The following is a 20,508-nucleotide window of genomic DNA, read 5'->3' on the forward strand; positions in this document are numbered from 1 at the left end:
AATGCTCCAATCTGCATAATCAAATCCCCAGGTAAACATCACCATGCCTTTCTCAGAACTTTCTGTCCCTTGCATTTCCAAATCTTTACGCTTATCCAAAATTCATGAAAATGTAATGCTTAATAACAATTTTTACTGGGGCAGCTTTTAAGGTTACTATGATAAACACTGACTGCATGAAATTCACTAACTTCAGAATCATCAGGTTTTCCTACATGTTTGAAATATGAAAAAAATATATAGCCTGAAGGTTATATGCTACAAAGCACATTTCCTGAATTTACATTTTAATCACTTAGTCTGTTTCAATATAATGTTGATTTATGTTCAGGTTTGAAACCTTCGTTTAATGTTAAAATTCTTAAACAAGCCGTAGACACAGAGGGCTCTGCATTTTTCATCAGTTTTCTTAATTTAACTTAACTAGATTCTACTCAGATAAAAAGCTAGAAAGAACAGCTGTTGAAGGTCACAGTGGCAGAGAATTCAACTAGCATGGCGACTCCTCCGAGGTTTTTGTTTTTCTACAGAGTTCAATGAATTAATCTGATATTGCTGGAAGGAATCGGGAGGGCCAAACAAGACCAAATCAGGTGAAGACAATCTTACAATTCTATATTTGTGATTAAAGCCAGATCCTTGGATTAACCTAAATATAAACCCCAGTATTAAGCTTAGTCTTGAATCTAGTCTAAGAATTGTTTGTTACCCTAATAAATTCCTATGTATCCTTCAAGGTCCATTTTAGCTGTCACCACCTCCTAAAAAGGCTTCCCTGATATGCCAGATAAAATCACTCTTTCCCTGAGGACCTCTGCTGGTAAATATTGCTGTTTCATTTACTTCTCTACTGCACAATTGTTTGTTCATATTATCTGTCTTCTTCTTAAATGATAAATTCTGTGTCCTCAGTAGATGGTCAATGAATTTTTCTTGAAATAATGAACACAGCAATATATTCTAGCTGTACTATAAATATGATTGTGAAGCCTGGTGCTCAGGTATTCTGAGAATTTGTACCATGTTTTAAATTAAAACCCACCATCACTAGAAAAAGGAAAGAAAAGCAGGCTGCAGGTCAAATATGGCCTATGGATGTTTTACTGGGCTCCCTTGGTGTTACAAAATAGTTGAATCAGGTGCCAATGTTTAACTAAAAGTTAGGAGATTGCACACAACAGTCTGCATTTTCAGTTTCTTAAAATGCCTAAATCTTTGGGAACATCTAACAAGCATTTGCACATGGCCACAAGTGGCTGGAGCTGGCAGCCAAGCACACAAGCCTCCTTTGCTTACCCTTCACCTGGCTCAGCCCCTTAAAGTATTTCAGTTTTCAGTGTTGCTTTTAGAACATCAGATTTTTCATCGTTTCAGGTGACAGGATGGTTTATGCAGAGCCAGCCATGTGCTCTTGAAAGCAATTAATGCATATTTCGCATATATTTAGTTTTAGGAAGAGACAAAGAACAGGAAGCTAGGTGCCTTCTATTAAGTAACTTAAAATTTGGGTAGGGGGTCAGGATGGGAGAGAGAAAAACTCACATCCATGAAACCATATGGAACATCAGTCCCTTGGCCAAAGACATATCATGTAATACAGCTCTCTATATCAACAGGCTGCAAATAATTCCAAGATGGAAACTACATCTGAGATCTCATTGATATCAGGAAGAGATAAAACTAAAGCAAAAACCAGCCAAACAATAACAAAACTGAATGCATTTAAAAGGAAAGTTCCCCTAGTTGTCCCAACTTATCTAAACATAATATTGCAAAGTCTGCCCTCTTCATCTTATGTGCACAGTGCTCTAAGGACGGCTCTCCTTCCCTTCTTTCCTTTTCTCCCTTATGGTCGTAGGAGCCATATCATTCTACCTCCTTTGCTAGCAAGCCTTTCCATTCGTCCCAGAGGTGCACTCAGTCACTAATTAACTCAACATTTATCAAGCCTCACTTCATTAAAAGTTATGCATTGAAGGGATTCAGAGGTCAATAAGCCAAGGTCCCTGTCCCTATGAAAATAAAAGCCAAAGCAAGCAAGTACAGAGTAGGAATCAACACTGACTTCCTTATAACTGACCACATGTACCCTTGACAATACTGCAGACAGGAAGCAGCACATCATGACGTGGACCAATAAGCTGGATCTTGCGTAAAAAACAAAAATAGAAAACACTCCTCAATTGATTTGGGAATGAAGAACAGACATGTAAGAAAGAAAACTGTAGTGTATTTACAAAGGAACATATCAATATAGCCTGGGATTTGATGAGCCAGGTGTGTGTAGGAGATTTATCAGGGACAGGGTGGTTATTCCAGGACCACTTCCAAAGCATATAGATTCAGAAACAGGACTGGAAGGACACCTTCACATCTTTGCACAGACTGTTCCTTCTGGCTGGCATTTATACTCTCCCTTGTCCACCTAACAAACCGCTATTCACTTGTCTAGACATTACTTCCTCTGTTAGGTCCTCCCCAGGCCCCTAGCCCAACAGAATTGGCCCCACCCCCACCCCTGCCCCAAGCCAAAGCCACTCATGTGCCCCTCACCATATCACTCTGTTCTCCATGGCAGACCACAACTGATGAGGAAATGCATATTACCACTGAATCCCCATCACTAACAAACTTTCGTTGCTCCAAACAGGTTAACTGAATAAAGAGGAGTGGCAGTGGGTGGGATGAGGGTGGGTGGAGCAGCATTCTGAATGGAGGAATGACATACAAAATGGAACAGTTGAAAGAAAACCTATGTCATGCTCTGTGGGGTGAGAGTATTTCTGCTTGGCTAGAGTAAAGAATTTGTGTCAGGGAAGGAAGAAAAATGAGGCTGTTGAGGGTAAAACTAGTCTATAGAGGGCCTTGGATGCATTATGAAGAGGAGAAAGTCACATCTTGCCATAACCCTGAAGATTCTTTCTCATTTTCTCTGCTGCTCTTACTTGATCCCAAACCAACTTCGCGTGGGGCATCTCATCATTGCAAGGCCTGCCCTGAAGGAGTTGTGTGATCTTCCAAAGTGTCCCTTATTTCTCAGAGATGCCACTTTCTGTACCTCAGACAAGTTAATGTCCTCTCTGGGGCTCAGTGTGTAAGAGAGAATCCCTGCTGTACATTCTCCGTATGTTTTCATGTCTGACAGATGTCCATAATGAAGCCAGCACGGTCCTCTGATCACGCAGGATGACAGATCACTGCTGGTGGGTATTCTGCCATCTGGACCCTGGCAGTCCTCAGCATCCCTGAAGCATCACCAGGCTGCTCCTCCAGTTGCTCTGTGGGTCTTTCTAAATTAGATAGCAGGTCTACAGGGCAGGGCTGGAGGCTGCCTCTGTGGCTGGCACACAAGCAGCTCAAGGGCAGAGCTGATCAGTTTTAGAAACTCATAAGGCAAACTTACACTCTAGTAGCATGGGAAGCCAGGTAACTCCTCATCTATGTGCATTTTCCTGCCTCTTCTCCTGACTCTTTTGTAGCTTGTGGCTCAAGAGAGGCACTGATCAATCAGAGTGAAACCCTTCCATACCAGAACTCAAGACCCTCTGTCCCATCCTTCACACAATCCCTCACTCACCTCCTCCTCCTCCCCTATTGCTTTCTGTACTATTCTAATGTCTTCTTAGTGTTTTCTTCTTTTCATCTCCCTTAACTGCATATATTTTGAAAGTATCCAAAAGGCAGATGGTAGACCTTTTAAAAAGTGAAATATATTCATCTTAAAATGTTTAATATGGCTGGCATTTTCCAGTTTCTCTGAATGGCCAAATACCACAGAGGAAATAGCTTCAGGCTGGCTGATTGTTCAATTCTGGGTATTTCTGTAAGGCTGTGTTCTTTATGCAAAGACAAATTCTAAGGTAACAAAGAATGTAAGTGCCTAGAAATCTCTGCTTCTCAGTAACAAAAGGATTAAAAATATGAATTGGGTACCTAGGTACAGGGGATTGATACAAAAATACTCATAAGTAGACAGGAAAAGGCATGGTCTTTGAACCAAGTAAATTACAATCTTATTGTGATTAGGAGCATCTCTCTCAAGGGTGATGTCCTCAAGATGGTGACACAGGTCATTCCTGAATTCAGTCCACCTCCCAAGAAGAGCAGCTAGTGACACCAACATAGGCAAGACACTGCTGTGAAAATCCCAGAAGATGGAGGTGAGGTGGAAGCTCCTCTCCGGACCACAGAGATCAAGAAGGACCTCATTAGAAGGTTAAGAGGAATGGCTAGACTCTGATCCCATCACCCTTCCCTCAGGATGGCACAGAGCCACACTGAGACGGCCTCTGGGGCCTGTGGTTTCTCAAGTGGGACACAAAGAGCCCAAGGTGAACATCCACCTTCCCAGCATTGTGGGTCACTTCCTGAGAGGCCCACTTGGGTCTTGTCCCCACGGGGATTACAGGGAAGCTACAGGGCTTGACACCGGAGATCACACTGAAGGGGAGCAGGGCTTACAGTAACCAGCACTTGGATCTCGGTAGACCAAGTCCTTCCTCACAGTGGAGGAAGAGATTACTGCCAACGGCTTTGCCCATCTGCAGAGCCAAGCTGGTGACCCCATCTGGCCACAGTACCTGATGCACAATTCTTCCTGATCTGATCCCCAAACAACAAATTGTGCTGGTCTTGGGGTCTGTTCTGCTGTATCACCTGGGCAGGGAAATAGGCTCCTACCTCTATGTACTGATGAGTATAGCCCTCAGCCTTGCCCAATCAAGAAGCATAACCAGAGCACCAAGGAAGCTGAGTGGCCCACTCTATAGCTGCACTTACAGGGGCACCTGAGCAGAGAACCCAGTCAGTAGCTCTGTCCATCTGTAGAATCAAGTCAGTGGCTCTGCCTGACCAGGGAGCTGAGGGGATGGTTTTGCCTGACCTTGGTCCCCAGACAGTGAGCCATTCCAGCTATTCTATGGCCTTGGCCAGGCAGGGAAGCAGATTTGCAGACCCCCTTAACTACTAAGTATAGTACCTGACTAGGAAGCCTGACCAACGAATGCAAGTAACTCTGGAGCCCATCCTACAGCTGCACTTGGGAAAAAAACCAAGCCAGCAGTCCTAGCCAACTATTCCGAGTCAGTGGCACCCCTGAACTCAGATCTCGGGCAGTGACCTCCTCCAAATAGAGACCCTGATAGCAAGCCCCATTCATATAAGGATGCGATGCTACCAGTTGACTTGTCAGAACCCCAAACTGAGCTGACAAGTGAAGGACTGCCTCTGTCCAAGTGAATTTGTAAAGTCAGAAGAGGAAACTGCTTTCTCAAATGCACATATATCAATGCAAAGAGTGAAGGATCACAAAGAATCGGGTAAACATGATGCCATCAAAAGAAACTAACAAAGCTCTAATAACTGACCCCGAAGAAATAGAGATCTATGAACTCTTTGACAAAACATTCTGAATAATCCTCTTAAAGAAGTTTAGTAAGCTGCAAGATCACACAGCCAACTAAATAAAATTCGGAAAATAATGCATAAACAAAATATGAAGTTCAACAAAGAAACAGAAACCATCCAGAAAATCAAACAGAAATCCTAGAGCTGAATAATACACTGACTAAGCCGAAGACTTCAATAGAGCACTTCAACTGTAGACTCAGCCAAGTAGAATAAATCAGTGAATTTGAAAATAGGTCATTTGAAATTATCCAGTCATTTGAGAAAAAGGAAGGAAGGAAGGAAGGAAGGAAGGAAGGAAGGAAGGAAGGGGAAAGAAAGAAAGAAAGAAAGAAAGAAAGAAAGAAAGAAAGAAAGAAAGAAAGAAAGAAAGAAAGAAAGAAAGAAAGAAGGGGAGGGGAGGGGAGGGAGGGAGGGAGGGAGGAAGGAAGAAAGAAAGAAAGAAAAAGAAAGAAAGGGAGGGAGGAAGGAAGGAAGGAAGGAAGAAAGAAAGAGAAGGAAGGAAGGAAGGAAGAAGAAAGAAAGAAAGAAAGAAAGAAAGAAAGAAAGAAAGAAAGAAAGAAAGAAAGAAAGGAAAGAAAGAAAGAAAAGAAAGAAAGAAAGAAAGAAAGAAAGAAAGAAAGAAAGAAAGAAAGAAAAAGAAAGAAAGAAAGAAAGAAAGAGAAAGAAAGAAAGAGAAAAAGAAAGGTATAAAAGCCTATGGGGCCTAGGAAACATACTCAAGAAAAACAATATATACATTATGGTTTTGGACTGTTTCTGCTGCAATGAACCTGTAAAACTTGGAGGAGGTGACTGTTTATTCAAATACACAACCAAGAATACCAGAAATGAAGGAGAGACAAAGACTTTCCCAAACAAATAAAAGCTGATAAACCAGACATGCCTTATAAGAAATGCTATAGGGTATTCTTCCAGAGGAAATAAAATGGTGCTCATTAACATCATAAAAATATATGAATATAGGTATAAAACTCACTGATAACAGTAAATATACAAGCAAAGCCAGATTTTATAATATTGTAAAGGTGTTCCATAGTTCACTTACAACTCTTAAGACTTTAAAGAAAAAAAGTATTAAAAATAACCATAACTACAGTAATTTATTATTGGATACACAATATAAAAATATGTAAATTGTAACATTAATAACCTAAAATGTAAGAAGGGGGAAGAAAAAGTGTAAAGTTTATGTATGCTATTGAAGTTAAGTTGTTACCAGCTTAAAATAGGATGTCATAAATAGAAGATATTTTTGTAAGTCTCATGATAACTACAAAGGAAAAACCTGTAGTAGTCACAAAAAAGATTATGAAAAACAAGGCATACTGCTACAAAAAGTTATCAAATCACAAAATAAATCAGCAAGATAAGAAGCAAAGAAAAAAGGTTTAACAACATAATCAGAAAACAATTAATAAAGTGGCAATAATAAGTCCTCACCTAACAGTAATTACTTTAAATGTAAATGGATTAAATTCTGCAATCCAAAGACACAGAATGAAATTTTTAAAAACCCAGCAATATGCTGCTTACAAGAGACTTACTTTAGCTTTAAAGATATGAACAGACTGAGAGTGAAGGGATAGAAAAAGATAATTCAAACAAATGGTAACCAAAAGAAAGCAGAGTTAGATATACTTATATCAGACAAAATAGTCTTTAAGCTGTAAATACTCAAAAGAGACTAAGAAGGTCATAATATAATGATAAAGGGGTCAATCCACCTAGAATATATAACAATTGTAAATATTTATGCACCAAACATTGGAACATCTAAATATATGAAGCAAATACTAAGAGAGGTAAAAGGGGAAATAAACAGCAATACAGTAATAGTTGGAGACTTTAATATCTTGCTCTCAACAATGGATAGATCATCCAGCAGAGAATCTATAAGGAAACAGTGGATGTGAATAACACTGTAAACCAAATAGACCTAACAGACATATACAGAACATTCCATTCAACAACACCAAAATGTACATTCTTCACAAGTGCAAACAGAACAATTTCTAGATTAGGTCATATGGGAGGCCACAGAACAACTCTTAGTAAATTTAAGAACAATGAAGCATAACAAATATTTCCCAAACACAATGATATGAAACTAGAAATCAACAAGAGAAAAACAGGAAAATTCACAAATATTCAATATAAAGATTTTTAAAAACACACCCCTGAACAATCAATGGGTCAAAGAAGAAATCAAAAAATAAAAAAATTATCTTGGCACAAATGAAAATGAAAACACAATATACAAAAACTTATGAGATGCAGCAAAAGCAGTTCTAAGTGGGAAGTTTATACTGATAAACACATACATAAAAACAAAAGAAAGCTCTCAAATAAACTAACTTTATACCTCAACGAACTAGAAAAAGAACAAATGAGGCCCAATAGTAGCAGAAGGGAGGAAATAATAAAAATTAGAGGAGAATAAATAGAATAAAAAATAATATAAAAGATTAACAAAACTAAAGAGTTGGTTTTTTGAAAAGATAAACAAAACTGACAAACCTTTAGCTAGAGTAACCAAGAGAACAACAGGACTCAAATAAATAAAATTATAAATGAAAGAGGAGACATTACAACTGATACCACAGAAATGCAAAGGCAACTTCTTTGAACAACTATGTGCCAACAAACTGGATAACGTAGAATAAATTGAAAAATTCCTAGAAACAAACAACCTACCAAGCATGAATCATGAAGAAACAAAAAATCTAAACAGACCAACAATGAGTAAGGAGATTGAATCAGTAACCATAAACCTCCCAACAAAGAAATGCCCAGGACCTGATAGTTCACTAGTAAATTTTTATCAAATATTTATGAAGAACTGATACCAAATCTTCTCAAACTCTTCCAAAAAATTGAAAAGGAGGAAAACACTCTAAAATCAATTTTATGAGGCCAGTATCACCCTGATACCAAAGCCAGATAAGGATACTACAAGAAAAGTAAAATACAGGCCAATATCCATGATGAATATAGATGTAAAAATTCTGAACACAGTACAAGCAAACTGATTTCAACAGCTCATTAAAAGGATCATACACCAAAGTCAACTGGGATTCATCCCTTGGATGCAAGGATGATTCAACATATGCAAATCAGTAAGTGTGATACATCATAAGAGAATTTTAAAAATCCTATGAGCATCTCAATAGATACAGAAGAAGCATTTGACAAAATTTAACACTCATTTATAATAAAAACTCATATTGTGTAGAGAAGGAATATATCTCAACATAATAAAGGCCATATATGATAAGCCCACAGCTAACATCACACTCAGTGGTGAAAAGATTAAAGCTTTCCCTCTATTAGGTACAAGACAAGGGTGCCCACTCTCAGCACTATTATTCATCATGCTACTGGAAATTCTAGTCAGGGCATTCAAGCAAAGAAAATAAATAAAGGACATTAGAATCAGAAAGAAAAAAGTAATATTGTCTCTATTTACAGATGATGTGATTTTATATATAGAAAACATAAAAACTTCATTTTTTACTTTTAGATAATCATAAATTGAATAAAGTTGTGGGATGCAAAATCAACATACAGAAATTAATAGTGTTTCCATACACTAACAACTAATTATCTTAAAAAAAAACAAGAAAAACAATCCCATTTACAATAGCATCAAAAAGAATAATATAATTAGGAATAAATCTAACCAAGGAGGTAAAAAAATCTCTACAATGAAAACCACAGGACATTGATGAAAGAAACTGAAGATGGCACACTTAAATGAAAAGATATCTTGTGTTCATGGATTGGAGAAATTAATGATGTTAAAATATCCATACTACCTAAAGCCATCTACAGATTCAGTGCAGCCCTTATGAAGATTCCAATGGTATTTTTTACAGAAATAGAAAAACAATCCTAAAATTTGGTATCAAAAAAGACTCTGAATAGGCAAAGGAGTCCTGAGAAAGAAGAACAGAGCTGGAGGTATAACACTTCCTGATTTCAAACTGTGTTACAAAGCAGTAATAATCAAAACAGGATGGAACTGGCATAAAAACAGACACATAGGGCAATGGAACAGAATCAAGAACCCAGAAATAAACCCATGTATAATACTGTCACTAATATTTGACAAGGAAGCCAAAAATACTCAATGGAGAAAAGACAGGCTCTTCAATGAAAGGTGCTGGGAAAACTGGATATTCACATGTAAAAGAATTAAACTAAACCCCTATCTTACATCATTCACGAAAAATTAACTTGAAATGAATTAAAGGCTCAAATGTAAGATATGAAACCATAAAACTCCCAGAATAAAAACACAGGGGGATAAAAGCTTCTTGACGTTGGTCTTGGCAATGATTCTAGGATGTGACACCTAAAGCTCAAGCAACAAAAGCAAAAATAAACAAGTGGGACTACATCAAACTAAACAGCTTCTACGTAGCAAAAGAAACAATCAACAAAATAAAAGGCAACCTACAGAATGGGAGAAAATATTTGCAAACCACACATCTGATAAAGATTAATATCTAAAATAAATAAAGAACTCATACAACTCAATAGCAAAGTATCAAATAATCCAATTAAAAAGTGGGCAGAGGACCCGAATAAGCCTTTTTCCCAAAGAAAATATTCAAAGAGGCAACAGGAACATGATAAGGTGTTCAAGATCACTAATCATCAGCAAAATGCGAATGAAAACCACATGAGATATCATGTCACACCTGTTAGAATGTATTATCAAAAAGACAAGAGATAACAAATGCTGGTGAGGATGCAGAGGAAAAAGAGCCCTTGTACACTCGTTATAGGAACGTAAACTGGTGTAGCCACAATGGAAAACAGTATGGAGGTGCCTTAAAAATTTAAAAAATGGAACTACCACATGATCCAGCAATTCCAGTTATGGGCATAATCTCAAGGTAAATGAAATCGCTATCTCACAGAAGAGATTATCTGTACCATCATGAGCACTGCAGCATTATTTACAATAGGCAAGATGTGGAAACAACTAAAGTCTTCACCGATGGATAAAGAAAATGTGATATATATTTTAGACATATATATATATGTATATTATAGACATATTTATAAATTTACATACATATATAACAGACTATTATTCAGTCATAAAAAAAATGACATCTTGCCATTCATAACAACATGGATGGACCTTGAGGACACTATGCTAAGTGAAATAAGTCAGACAGAGAAAATTAAAAACTGTACGATGTCACTTACATATGTAATATATTTTTTAAAGAACTCATAGACAGAGAGAACAGATTGGTGGGGGGCGAGGAGTTGGGGAAACTGATAAAGGGGATCAAAAGGTACAAACTTCCAGTTACAAGATCAATAAGGTGTGGAGATGTACAGCATGGTGATTTTAGTTAATAATACTGTATTGCAGATTTGAAATCTGCTAAGAGATCTTAAAAGTTCTCATCACAAGAAAAAATCTGTACAGAGACAGACATTAATTAGACTTATTGAAATGTCCATTTTGCAGACATTATAAAACTCCTAGAGGAAAACATAAGCAGAACACTCTCTGACATAAGCTGTAGTGATATCTTTTTCCATCCATCTCCCAGAGTGATGGAAATAAAAACAAAAATAAACAAATGGGACCTAATTAAACAAAAGCTTTTGCACAGCAAAGGAAACCATAAACAAAATGAAAAGACAACACACAAATTGGGAGAAAATATTTGCAAATGATGTGACCGACAAGGGATTAGTCTCCAAAATTTACAAACAGTTCATGCTGCCTAATATCATCAAAACAAACAACCCAATCAAAAAATGGGCAGCAGACCTAAATAGACATTTCTTCAAAGAAGACACACAGATGGCCAACAGGCACATGAAAAGAAGCTTGACATCACTGATTATTAGCAGAATGCAAAACAAAACTATAATGAGATATCATCTCACACCAGTCAAAATGGCTATGATCAGAATATCCACAAACAAGAAATGCTGGAGGGTATGTGGAGAGAAGGGAACCCTCCTACATTGTTGGTGGGAATGTAAATTGGTACAGCTACTATGGTAAACAGTATGGAGCTTCCTTAAAAAACCCGAAATAGAGCTACCACATCACCTTGCAATCCCACTCCTGGGCACATATCCCAAGAAAAACATGGTCTGAAAGGATACATGCACCCCAGTGTTCACTGCAGCACTGTTTACAATGGAACACATTACAAGACATGGAAGCAACCTAAATGTCCACTGACAGAAGAATGGATAAAGAAGATGTGGTACATATATACAATGGAATATTAGTCAGCCATTAAAAAGAATGAAATAATGCCATCTGCAGCAATGTGGATGGACCTAGAGATTGTCATACTGATTTAAGTAAGTCAGGCAGAGAAAGACAAATATCATATGATATCACTAAAGAAATCATACAGATGAACTTATTTATAAAACAGAAACAAACTCATGACTTAGAGAATGAACTTATGATTACCAGAGGGGAAGGGTGGGGGAAGGGATAGTTAGGGAGTTTGGGACTGACATGTACACACTGCTGTATTTAAGATGGATAACCAACAAGGACCTACTGTATAGCACAGGGAACTCTGCTCAGTGTTATGTGGCAGCCTGGATGGGAGGGGAGTTTGGGGGAGAACGGATACTTGTATAGGTATGGCTGAGTTGCTTTGCTGTGCATGTGAAACTATCATAACACTGTTAATGGGTTATACTCAAATATAAAATAAAAAGTTAAAAAAATATATTGAATTAAGTGTTAAGCCATCAAAGTATACACTGAATATATATTATGAATGGTGATAATATCTGTGGGAGGGTAAAATGCAGCAGTCAGCACAGCTGTTGCCCTCAAGGAAGTTCCTATTTAGGTGAAATGAAAGTTAACGTGAAATCCCTAGTTCTGGGGGTTGCGCTGCGTGACCTCCACCATCAGTACATGTGAGAGACTGGGACTCCGTAACTGCATACAGGACGATGAACTGCTCCTTTTGTGGATTGGATCACAAATAACACAGGAGGTCCAGCAAGGGACAGTGCAGTGAGGACAACCATGAACCTGGAAAGCCCCTGAATGGCAGCAGAATTGGATTTGTTCTCAGAAAACAGGGTTCATTGTTTGAGAACAGATGCAGAGGTGAGGATATACTGTAGTGACTGCCAAATAAGACTTGTGGATAGATTTACACTCTGAAGATGTAGGGAACGAAAAATACATCAGAAGCACAAGTAGAATTTTAAAATCGTCTCATCTCATCTGAAATAATCATATAAAACAAAACACTAGCAAAAAAAAGTCAACACTCTCAGAAGTGACAGCAAATTTTTACACCCTGATTCTAAGCTGTCAGATTCTCAACTGTTTGTGAGAATAATCTACACTATAACATTCTTTTCTTTCTATCCTGGCCCAAGGATATGAGTATAGGACCCTTTGAAATATCAGATTAAAAGGAAAAGAGAAAACTGTGTTAGGCAGAAAATATGAGAATAATCTCCTATCAAGATAACGATAACATAGGTGTCCAAAAGAAGACAAGAGCAGTACACACAGGAGAGGGGAAAATCTTGGATGCCACAAATCAAGAGGCTTTCAGAAATGTGAAAATATGGTAGGCTCCTTACTGCGATTATACTGCAGAAACGCTCTGATCTGATTTGATCACAGGTGGGCCAGTTAATCAAAATGTCTGTCAGAGTACAGAATCAGAAAAATGTTCCTCGTGTCCATTTGTATTCCATGCAGAGGAAGCACAGACAGGAAGTGAAAGGGAGGAAGTGGACCCTGACCATGGATTTAAATTCCCACTTTGTCAATTATCGCTGGGTGGCACAGCCTCTTTGTGCCTAAGTGTCCCCATCTGTAAAATGGGTATAGAGATAGTTCCTACCTCACAGCACTGTAACGGAGATTAATTGGTGGGCACTGTAAAGGTTTAGGACAGTATCTAGCACACAGTAACCGTTATGCATTTATTTTAATAACATTTTATTGGTAGGGCCAAGGCTGACTTCTTTGCCTAGGGATCATATTATTAGAGTCCTCCAATGTCTTTTCTTTTTTTTTTTGGCATCAAACAGGCTTTATGCATTAGCTATGATTTCTAGGTTTTCTTTTTCTTAATAGTGGAACAAGAAATTGAAACTACCTGAGAAGCAATTTGCATGCAGAATGCCTCTACACTTAACACAATTCTGCATCTCCCACGTTTTTTTCTTTTGGCAGTTAGATGCCTATATTTCATTTGATCACAAACATTTTTAGGGACTTGCCTTTATAGTGCTTTTGAAGCACTCAACTTTGTTTTATAGAAACAATTCTTTTTGCACATTTCATCAGTTTATAAAGTAGTTAAAAATTACATAATTACCATGACAAGTACTACTCATGTGAACATAGTGGGTTACAGACATAACTCATTCATAGTGGAAATTCAACTCAACTGGTAAGAGAAGTAAGTACTCTTAGTAGAGAGTTCTCAACTAGGTGTCAATGTTTGGTAAATTGAGAGTGTTATTTAACATAATTTATAAGAGGAAATGGTGAGACTGGTTAATCCAGTCAGTAAGTTCAAATAAGGTTAGTTATAGACTCCAGTTCCATTAAGAATGTTACTTTTGGATTTTATTCACTGTACTGGTTTCTTAATTCATTAGAATTTAGCTCAAATTATTGATTTTAATATAGAGGCCCTTATTAACCTGATTTGTTACCACCCATAGTCCCAGAGATGCTTTTCTGGAAATTGGAATCGACAGAGAAGTTAAATTTCAGGTTAGGCTTCTTTTCTTTCCCATCATGGACCTGATTCCCTTTGTAAGTTTCCTAGAATCCATCAACTAATCCTTAGAACTATCCCTTTTTGTTCCTCCCATACCACAATTTGCTAAATAATATCCACGTAACCTCTTATTTTCTATTTTTGAGGGACAAATAATTATTTCCTATAAGTTATTTTATTTTCTACTACTTACAGTGTATCTACTAAAATCACAATGTGTTCAACAATCTTTCTGTATTTCTCTTCAGATGGCTACTTAGATTGTAGAGAATCATTAGGCTGCATTCAGCAGATGACAAATAATGCAGTTTTTTAAGATACACAGACACCTACTCAGAACTCTACTGTACTGAATCTCCAGTCCGTGGGCAGAAGCTATAACATCTGTCATACTCAGGACCAGGCACACTGGCGGATGCGCTGCACTCAACCAGCCATGCCCTCAAACAAACTGGGCTGGACCAGCATGGCTGCAATGCTTTGGCTGTTCCAGAGCAGTCACACAAGACAGGAAGCATTCAGAAGAAGCAGGGGTATAAGCCTCTCTTAGGTGTATGTGGAATAACTCCCCAACTTGCAGAATGAATCTGGGTGATTTATTCATTATGCCATTCAACAAATAACTAGAAAGCTTCCATAGGTGCAAAGCAAGCTCAAACTGCTTTTACTTTAGCCAGTGCTCCATGATATGTATTTGTTCATATCCACAAATAGAAATCCATAAAATAAAAAAATCACAGGTCACATAAGGAACAGACCATCTGAAAAGCCAGCAACTTTGTCTATGATTGTGAGCCCTTAGATGTTAAAGAGCAGGCATCACCCTTGCTATTATTCTACTTCACAGAACTATTATCAGCCCATCTTTTAAAAATCCCATTTAAATTAGGATGGCTACTAGAAGTTAGGTCTATTTGGGGAGAAACAGTGTGTTGGCTGAAAACATCCAGTGAATAAACACTGAGTTCTATTGTTAGCACCAATGCCATCCCCTGCCATTTGGATATGTATTTAAGAAATCTGGGACAGCCAATGAAAAAGCTTAAATATCTCTGGCACATGTGCTTACTGTGGAAATAAACCATCATGATTCATAAACAGGGACTGCAGATCCTTAAAAATTGTTCCAGAAAAGCCTCAAGTTAAAACAGGCAAAATGGAAAAATTCATGAACTTGCAACAGCTGTTAAAAGTAATTATAATATTGGATCTTGATTATAAGAGAGCAACCAAGATACAACTTTTTACAGATGCAAGATTTTCTATGACCAATGTTTATCATGGCTGGGATCAGGAAACAGAATAGAGATAGGTGATTTTTTTCCGCACAATTTTTGAGTCATAAATTATGAATTATGCTCTAACAGATAAAGCAGAGAGAAAATTAATTTAAGAGATGAGATCTCTTTTACAAATCAGAGAGCTCTTTTCTTTTCATTTGGTGGAGGGGGAAGAATTACATTTTGATGTGAGGCTTTACCAGACATCTTTCTCTCTCTGAAATGAACTGCAGTTTCTCATTATTTCCCCGAGGAGTCCGGGAAAGATATGTGTGCCAAAGTTCAGAGGATAAATTAGCAACACTGTCTCAATCATCCTGAAAAGTGCTGCATTTTCTACCATGATGGAAATGTTCTATACAAACACTGTCTAATGTGGTAGCTGCTGGCCATGTGTGGCTTTTCAACACTTGAAATCTGACTGGTTTGGCACAGAAACTTAAATTAATGTTTAATTTCACTAGTGCCATGTGGCTCGTGGCTACAGTGCCGGACAGGCTAGTTTAGAGGGTATCTCTGTCTTTCCCCTTTTCTTTAGCCAATTAGGCCAGACAGCAGGGGGTTATCCTTTACACACTGTACATTGCCCCTGTGAGACCTCACACAGCCCTTGCCCGCTTAATCTCAGAAAGGCTCTGAGCCAGGCTCATTGGAGCTTTTCTGAGCAAATATGCATATTAATAGGATTAAAAAAATAGGAAACAGTAAAGATCAGCCTTCTAGACCCCTCTGCACACAATCCATGTGTCTCCCTGCAGTCAGATGTATTTTATAGTGCTTTCTCAGGGGCAGCTTCAAAATGACTCAAATGGTTTGACTTTCCACGACTGCCTGTTATTAAGACAACTAAAAGAGTTCAGTGAGAACACTTAGACTAAGAGAACCTGTAAAATACTGAGGCGGAGTGGAGAAAGTCTTAGGTTGTGGGGAGGCGGACTGCACAGAGAGAGCTATGAAAGCACAACAAAGCTGTGAAAGCACAACTTCCAGCTGTATTTTTGATTACAGAGAGTCTGAAATAAAGAAATGTACTTTGGCATCACATAAAACTCTGCCCTGCTTATCATGTAGTGCAAGAGTACTATACTAATACTGGTCCCCAAAGCAATCAGTTATTTCCTGACTCCATTTCATGGTGTCACTTAGTTACCAGAGGATACCTCTGATTGTCCCCTTTTACCTGTTTACTATTTGTTGATGCATTTCTTTACCAAAATTAGCTTTAAAGAGTCAGAGATTTAAGGGATGTTCAATTTTAATGATATCTCTTGAGAGGAGAGAGAATGGAGGTTCTTATGCAATATGTCTTGCCCATGGAGATAGTGGTAACTTTTGAACTCAAGTCACTTCTTGTCAATGCATTTCAGTAGTGAAGATTGTTTTGCACAGAAACACATACCTGGAGGAGATCAGAAGCTGGCCTGACTCGCTGTTGGAAAAGGATGCTTAGCGTTCGATTCTGCTGTTCCAAATCAGACACTCTTGTTTTCAGCTTTACACATTCCTCCCTTAGATCCTGCAACAAACACGTTGAAAGGAAAAAAAAGTCTATAACTGAAAGACACCTCTGCATATTATCACCATATTTCATCTGATATTTCAGACACATTAGTAAAAAACAGTATTTTTAGTCTTCAGAACCCCCAGAAATAAATCACACACAATATTTTCTTCCACAGCCCACTGTCTGATAGAATTATTATGTTCAGGGAAGACCAACTTAAAAAAGAAAAAAAAACAGCACCTTGAAATCAGAAATGCATTAATCTAACATGCTATTTTTGAAGATGGTAAATCTCAGTGATATAAAGTCAATTTAAGATTCCACCTATATATTTGGCCCTTTCACTATCTTCATAAAAGCAATCATAAAGCACAAACACAAGGACAATAATGTTTCTGCAGTGAATAGAGATTTGATGAACTAAAGAAACTATCACTTTTGATGGAGGCTTCCGCTGCCATTTATGGAAACAAGTTGAAATTCTCAATGTGGTTGCTAATTGAGTCAGTGATGCATTCAGATGGAGTGAAGCAACTATGAAGTGAAGGCTTGTAAGGCGACTTGAAACTTGCCCATCCTCTGCACAAGTGGATTTCCATATCTTTTGGGGTGTTCTGGTCTCAGTGTTGGGGAAGAAGTAGAAGAACCGCACCATGGCATCTGCTAAGGGCAAATCTTTTGACTAGTTCACACACCAAGTAGAGCTCTTCCCCAGTTTTCATGAGGGGGGCTGACATGTGGGAGCTTTAGGATTCTCTAGAATCCCACCCAGGAGCTGCCTTCCAAACTAACCTGTGATAAAAATAGTACTTGTACTGACATGTTTACACCCTCTTTGATGGGGTTCAAGAAAGATCAGGTAGAATAAAGCCCCAATGCAAGGTTCTTCAAAAGCTGACCCTTTTCTACATTTCAAACTTTTCCCTACATTATTTCCTGATTTTAAAACAAAACAACAACAACAAAAACAGGCTTCTGCTCTTACCATGCTCTTACCCTGTTCTTTAACAAGGGTCTGCTTGTTCTTCAAAGCACCATACATTCTGCCCCCCTCTTCCCTCCCCCACCTCCTTTCACTTCTCATCCACCTGCTACTTCCAGTCCAAGTCTGGCTCTTTGGTTGACATCCAGTTCAAATTCTGTCTCCTCCCTGACACTTTTATCTGGCTTCCTCCACTTTTATCTGCTATGTTTTCTGAGCTCCAGTAAGCCCTCAATGCCTCTTCTATGACATTTAGCTAATGTCATACACTGCTTTATGATGATTTTCTTTCATGCTCTGGACTTGTCAATTAGATAACACCTTTCTCAAAAGGCATAAGAAGATACATAAACACCAGCACAAGCATATTGTTCTGATACTTTTCTTTCATCACCTAGCACAGCACCCCCACAGAGTAGCAGGAACGTCATAAGCTTGTGTGATGTCTTTGTTAAAGGGAATGATGATGGTGAGTTCTACCCTCTAGTGATGGTGGGATACACTACTAGCTTATCCACCTACATGTTCTGATGTGGGGCAGCTACAGGCCTTACTTAAAGCTCTGCAAGCAAGAGAGGGCGCCAGTCCACAGCTCTGCTCCCCGGGGCCCAAGCAGGAGTCACAGAGGTGAGCGGGCCTGTTCCATACATAACCAGGTGGCAACCTAAGCGTGCAGCTGGAGAGAGATCTAGCTTCCGAGGCTTTCCCTGAGGTGCATCATTTCCAGGCTTATTCATTCTATTTATAGGAGGCAAAGAGACAGACCAAGCTATAGCTCACTGCACAGCGTACACTCCCCTCACCTTTTTAGGTAAATAGGAAGCTTGTGCATAGGATGTTTTCAACTGACTGCTGCCTTCAAGTGCAGAGCAGAGCAAAGGAATGCCATGTGCAGAACGAGGCACCCGGGTACAAGCTGTAGGAAGGCAGCAGCTATGAAGGCAGGGGCGGGGGCCGGAGCATGCACGCCACTTGGCAGAGGCTGTTCTGGGGGCAGAGACACTGCTCAAGTTAAACGGCTAAATTTGTTGTCTTTATTTAGAATTCAACCTCCGTGTCTCGCTAATGCTAATTTTTGTTCTTAGCATGCATATAACACTGCCTGCTCCCAAACACTAATTGTTTTCACTACTGCTAATTAAGCAATTAATAAAACTTGACTGTGAGGTAAATAAATATTAATAGTACCTATTGGATGGGAAAACACAATCATTCTCACTTGCAGGGGGAGGGATGAAAACAGAAGTGTATGAGTGTGGATTTGCAAAGAGAAAGGAGACTTGTAAGGAATACCAGCAATAGTCTTTAGCAGCAAAACCGAGAATAACTTAAAAAGATTTCTTCAGATGGGGAAAAAGAAAGAAGGAAAGAAAAAAAATCAATATATTCTAAAGCGAGTTTCTGTACCAATGCCCAAATTTCCATGGCCATTACTGTTACTTAAGGCAGTAAAAGTTCATTAGCAGGAACACAATTTATCGACCTTGAGAACCATTCATCACTCTTGGTTCATCTAGATCAGCACGAGCAGAGGGGGACATGGAGGGCTTTAGGAATGTGACACTGCTCTTACAATCACTGACCAACAGAATTGAGCTGGACAGAAAATTTGTAGACATAAAAGCACATTCTGTGTTGTTTTAACATTCTTGTTTTCTTCACTCAAGCTGTGGATAGTAAGTGATGCCAGACAGCTATCATCCCAAGAAACTGAAATCAAAGCCATGTGCATGCCCACGTGCACACACAGAGAAAAACAACAATTTCTCTAACTACTACAGTGGGACCTGGGCAGACAGTGTCAGCTGGCCATCTGTGCTTCCTCTGGGCTCACAATGAGAACCCACTAACATAAAGGCACATGTGACATTTTGAGGCTGGGTACAAAAGCGACTATTCTAACACTGTCAGTACAGAGGCAAGAACTAGACTGTGCCTCCCAGGTAAGGCTTTAGAAACTAAAGAACTCTCCTGTTTAGATGCCATCCTCTGAGATCATGGCTCTCAACAGGGGGCTGGACCATCTGCCATCACCCACACCCTTTCTTTTCCTCTGCTCCCTAGTATGTCTCAGGCCTCAAGAGGAGGACCCCACTGAAAATAGAGGGTTGTGTCTTTTGAAAGAAAAAAGGGATGTGTCGTATAATGTTATTAGGAAGAAAAAATGCCAAAGATTTGACTATATTTTGTCTCACATAAGCAAGTATATAGTGGTCTTTGGGTTCAAGGAAATCGCCAGACCTGTTTTCTTTGTAATCAGCATGCCACTCTCAGTTGGAAACAAAGGCCCTGTGTATCTTAATGATCCCAAACCACAACTTCCCTGGAGGATCCACACATTGTACTCCTGACAAGCTTCACCTGTGCTTGGGGATAAAAGAGATTCTGGATTCATTGCTATGTAGTAGCTGTGGATTATGGTTACTTTCTGCATTTAGGGCAAAACGATTACCAGCTCCAGGCTAAAGGAAATTTAGGAAAATGTTGGTTGCTTAGAAGCTTGACATATACTGATATTACCACCGGAGTATTGTTGAAAACTATTTGAATCTGATTTTATCATGT

At 38.7% G+C, this 20,508-nt stretch overlaps 1 protein-coding gene across 1 annotated transcript in view; it reads right to left on the reverse strand.

Moving 5' to 3' along the window:
• NCKAP5 (NCK associated protein 5) overlaps nucleotides 1–20,508 on the reverse strand; it is a 928,785-nt gene that overhangs the window by 177,849 nt on the left and 730,428 nt on the right. The window contains exon 10 of the mRNA XM_057745121.1: nucleotides 16,857–16,973. Within this exon, the coding sequence (XP_057601104.1) occupies nucleotides 16,857–16,973 (117 nt within the window). The remainder of the gene's footprint in view (nucleotides 1–16,856; nucleotides 16,974–20,508) is intronic.

The sequence above is a fragment of the Hippopotamus amphibius genome, chromosome 8 (genome assembly GCF_030028045.1).
Source record: "Hippopotamus amphibius kiboko isolate mHipAmp2 chromosome 8, mHipAmp2.hap2, whole genome shotgun sequence".
NCBI classification, from domain to species: domain Eukaryota; kingdom Metazoa; phylum Chordata; class Mammalia; order Artiodactyla; family Hippopotamidae; genus Hippopotamus; species Hippopotamus amphibius.